This window comes from Penaeus chinensis, chromosome 23 (assembly GCF_019202785.1).
Source record: "Penaeus chinensis breed Huanghai No. 1 chromosome 23, ASM1920278v2, whole genome shotgun sequence".
Lineage (NCBI taxonomy): Eukaryota > Metazoa > Arthropoda > Malacostraca > Decapoda > Penaeidae > Penaeus > Penaeus chinensis.
Window position 1 is genome coordinate 3,348,504 of NC_061841.1, and position 5,000 is coordinate 3,353,503.

At 40.7% G+C, this 5,000-nt stretch overlaps 1 protein-coding gene across 1 annotated transcript in view; it reads right to left on the minus strand.

Moving 5' to 3' along the window:
* The window catches only part of LOC125037555, a 160,426-nt gene that overhangs the window by 84,565 nt on the left and 70,861 nt on the right, over positions 1-5,000 (minus strand). The window contains exon 2 of the mRNA XM_047630733.1: positions 4,904-4,948. Coding sequence (XP_047486689.1) covers positions 4,904-4,948 — 45 coding nt within the window. The remainder of the gene's footprint in view (positions 1-4,903; positions 4,949-5,000) is intronic.

Here is a 5,000-nt window from a genome sequence, read left to right on the forward strand (position 1 = left end):
TTGTATTTTAGATTAAGTAACGTATTACTTTAACACCACTGACTCCAGAGCCGCAGTCGTCAGCCAATGAGGAATCGTCTCTGTAAAAAATCAGCCAATGAAATCGATTCCTTGGATTCGGTTGCCAGGTAGTGATATTACTTTACCTACTGATGTAACTTTTCCCTTGCGTGCGAGTGCGTGCGTGTGGTTGTGTGTGTGTGTGTGTGTGTCTGCGTGGACGGGTTGTGTGTACGTTTGTGTTTGTGTGTTTGCCTGTGTGTGTTTGTGTGTGTGTAGAAGGTGGAGGTATATAGAATATAGTATATATGTGTGTGTGTGTGTGTGTGTGTGTGTGTGTGTGTGTGTGTGTGTGTGTGTGTTGTGCTTACGTGCGTTTATCGCTGTGTAGGTGTGTGTGTGTGTTTTATTATTAATATTATCATTATTATCATTATTACTATGGTTATTATTATTAATCAATTTCTGATTCTCAAAGTTGCGATAGATAAGAAACTAATAAAAAGTTATTTAAGATTCTCAAGATAACGATGGATAAGAAAAAGACAAAAATAATCTTAAAAAAAAAGATTGATTTGACACGTGATTCCGTCATTCATCCCGAGTGTGAGCTGGTGGTGATGGGGGGGGGGGGGGGGGGGGGGGGGAGAGAAGCAAAAGGGGGAAAAGAGAGAGTGGTGGATGAGGAGGGGGAAGGGAAGGAGGAAGGAGAGGGGAAATAAGAAGAGAAATAGAGAGGGAGAAGGGAAAGGGAAGGGGAAGGGGATGGGGAAAGGCTCCTTCTTCCTCCTTCCCCATCCTGCTTCACCCCCCATCCCCTCATCCCTCCTCCCCTCCCCATCCCTCCTCCCCTCCCCCTCCCTCACCCCTCCCCCCCCCAACCCCCACCCCCAACCCCAACACGTACAGACACAAAACCCGAGTTCCTCCGTCGCTTGGCTCAAATGTCCGCGAATTTAGATCAAATGCGGTCTCTGCGGCGCGCCAAGGAGGGCAAGCGAGTCACTTCTGCAGGAGGAGGGGGAGAGAGAGGGATGGGGGGGGGAGGGAGGGAGGACTCTTCCTTCTCCTCCTTCCTCCTCCTTCTTTCATACTCCTTCTTTTCCTTTGTTCTTTTGTCTTCTTTCCTATTCCTTCTTCTTCTTCTTTTCTTCTATTTCACCTCCTTCTCCTCCTCCTCCTCCTCCTCCTCCTCCTCTTCCTCCTTCTCCTCCTTCTTTTCCTCCTTCTGGAGAAGTGGATGGATGAGGAAAGGGAAGAGAAGTAGGAGAAATAAGAGAAGGCGAAGAGAAGGAGTAAGAGAAGGCGACGATGAGGAAGAAGAGGAGGAAGAGAGGAAATGAAGGAGGAGGAAGTGAAGAAGTATGGAATAACATTCATCTCCATCACCATCAATTCTTCTCCACCAAAACGTCTCCTCCATCCCCCCCCCCCCCCCCCCCCCCCCCCCCCCCTCCAACCATCGAGCTAAAATGGCCCCCTTTTGCCACGGTCTATTGAGGGTGCCAAATGCCAGGCCAATATTGGGTTGGGAAATTTCTGCGGTGGAAACTTTTTGTGTGTGTTTTTTTTTTTTTTTTTTTTTAATTGTTGTTTTTGCTCTTGTTGTTGCTGAATAACTTGTTCTCATTGCTAGTTTCTTTTATTGTTGTTGTTGTTGTTGTATAGCCTAGATATTGCGTGTTCGGGTTATCAATAGTTTAATTATTAAATGTTCGTTGTTATTATTTGTGCTGTTGTTGTTATTATTGTTTATGTTCGTTAGTTTGGTTATTATTTCTGCTATTGTTGTTATCATTGTTCATGTTTGTTAGTTTTGTTGTTGTGATTGTGAAATAATTTTAGTTAATGTCATTACTGTTACAATAAAAAAAATATTTTAATTTTTATAGGTAGTACCAATATTACTGTCACTATCTTCATCGCTATCACTATCATCAATAATTCACAAGCAAGCCATAAGAATGCAAATAAGATTTCCTCTAAATATACACGAGTAAATTGATCTGCCTGAAAGTTGGAAATTTTTCATCTTTTTTTTTTTTCTCTCTCTCTCTCTTTTTTCTTTTTCTTTTTTTTAGCCCACGTAATGACCAACCTCCCAGCTTGTCTCACCTGTACTTACCTGTACCCTGCTCACTTTTCTCACGCCTCGCGTCTCTTACCGGGATATTGATACGTGGCAACCCCCTACCCAGTACAATGTAAGTAATTTTAGAGCAGACATTTTTTTTTTTAAATCTGGTACAATAATTTCTAGTCAATACGATTCGTTTGATTTTGATTATTTTTCTTAGTAAGCGATATGGTACATTTCGTCCATGCACTTTAGCTTGATCATAATTTTCATGACAAATTTACATGGTACATATTAAATCTCATAAATACAATTTGAACGATCTGGGATTTATACAATACGTGGTGCATATTGCATCTGGATTCTTAACGAGGAGACATATTTAAAACAAGCCGTTTTGTACCAACAGTAAGGTTTTTTATCCGTACCCAAGAGCAAGTATGATCGACATAGACCACATTAGGACTTGCTGATATACGAGTCTATCTTAGTAATATACCCACCCCGACTTGGCCCTCCCCCTCCCCCCCCCCCCCCTGCTCAGTGCCAACAGCCGCAGACACTGTACCCAAGAGCTTCTGAGTTGTACCACGCTGCTCACTGCCAATAAAGCATCTGTAATCGCAACCTAACCGCACTTGTACCCGCTTCAACACCTTTTAAACCTATGTATTCGCAGTTTGTAGGGTTTGATTCTATTGTATTTTTTTCCCTTTATACATATTTATAAGTAATAGAACAAAGCAAAAACGGGAGATTTATTGTTTTTTCTTCTTATATAAGTGATAAAACAAAGGCAGAACGGCAGAAAAGGGCGTAGGGAAAAAAATAAGAACGGCAAATGTTTCGATGGAGAAATTTGAAATGAAAATTAAGCGTTCGCTGCTAAGCACATAATGTCCGTTATATTAAAGAAAACGGGATAGGATCTTTAAAAAAATGGCGTTTGAAAAGAAGAAAAAAATGCAGTTAAATTAAAAAAAAATAAAAATACATATTAAAGAATAAACAAGTACAATAAAAAAAACTAAAAGGAATTCACTAGACTCTAACTAAACTAAAGCGAAACAAAGATTAAAAAAAAAAAAAAACCTATTCAAAGAAAAGAAGAAGAAGAAGAAGAAGAAGAAGAAAAGAAAAAAACAGAAAGAAAACGGAACACAGCCTTCGATCGGATACAATTATATAAAAGGAAAAACTCGCGCCAAATTGCCTTGGCTCGGTCACGTAATCTGCCCAAGCGCGCCGTCGCTCGATACCCGATCCCTTTCAACTGCTTCAAGAGCCATAAATAAGTCTGAACCCCAGCGGCCAAGGTGGTTCCGAGACAGTGTTGTCATTATAGACATTATGGCCTCGTCTCCGTTCAGATTAACGCTCTTTAGGGATCGAGTCCGTCCAATTTGTTATTTATGGTAAGCGAGGGTGTTCCGTTTTCTATGTTTGGGCGTGGGAGGAACGCCTGCAGGAGAGGAGTGTCATAGAAAACGAGGTGTGGAGGCTTGGTGTTTTAAGTTCGACGTGGGCTACGGATGTTCTTTTTTTTTTTCTTCTTCTTCTGCTTCTTCTTCTTCCTCCTCCTCCTCCTCCCCTTCTTCTCTTTTTTTTTTTTTCTTCTTCTCCTTCTTCTTCTTCGTCTTCTTCTTCTTATTATTATTATTCGTCGTCGTCTTCTTTTTCTTCGTCTTCTTCTTCTTCTTCTACTTCTTCTTCCTCCTCCTCCTCCTCCCTTCTCCTTCTTTCTTTCTTCTTCTTCATCTTTTCCCTCTTGTTCTCCTTTTTCTTCTTCTTTTCCTTCTTCTTATTGTTTCTACATGGCACGTTTAAAAAAAAAAAAAAAATCTTGTATAAGCATGATTCGATAAACATTACATACTGACAATGTGCTTTGCGATTCTGCGATAAATCTATTCCTCCCTAAATCACTAATCCAAGACACGCTCTCTTCTCACAACAAACAACGAATGGATTACCTACATCGACGCGTTCACTATTTCATTCATGGCGTTTCTTCCGTATCTTTACACACCGCCACTCTCCTTGCCAAGCGATATTGATAGTCGATTCTCATATCCAGTATCCCCTCTCAGACGCCAGTGATACTCCGTGGTTTAACGTAAATGTAACCCACTAGCCAGTCGCGTCCGTTACGAGATAGTCACTTAAAATATCCACTGGAGAGTCACGGGAAGGTTCTTTTTCTTCTTTCTTTCTCTTTCCTTATCCTTTTTCTTCTTTCTTTCTCTTTCCTTATCCTTTTCTTCTTTCCTTCTTTTTCCTTACTCTTTTCTTTTTTCTTTCTCTTTCCTTATCCTTTTCTTCTTTCCTTCTCTTTCCTTACCCTTTTCTTCCTGTTTCGTATTTTCCTTTGTTCTGATATCTCCCCCTTTTTTTTTGTCTTTTTTGTCCTTGCCCACTTAAAAAAAAGTGAAGAAATCTAACTTGATAACTACCCTGGCAAGCACCCATTACTTTATTATTAAATTTACGAGGCTTAGAGTAAGTGCACAAAGGGTTACTTTCACCAACCATAAAATCAAAGAAGGCTGTCCAGCTTATAAACCCCTCGACAAGCCAGCCAAGTGTTTTAGAGCGTTCCCGACTACGTATCCTTGTCCTTTAATATTTCGATTAACCTCGGTCACAGGCTGATTGTAAATGTATCCTCACCTCGACATTAACGTCACAGGACATGCATTTAAAGAAAAATATAATTCGACATGGACTGTGTTTGGAATCGCCATGATCCCGGCGCTGGTTCTAAACGTGCGTGCATAACGTCGAGATAAAAACTACATTAATATGCTCATGGTAGCTCTCACATACCTTTGTAATGGCAGGCGCTGGGGCAGCATAAGTAGATACATCGTCCTGGAAAATACAGATGGATTGTTAATCATCGGGGTTTATAGACTTAGAGATT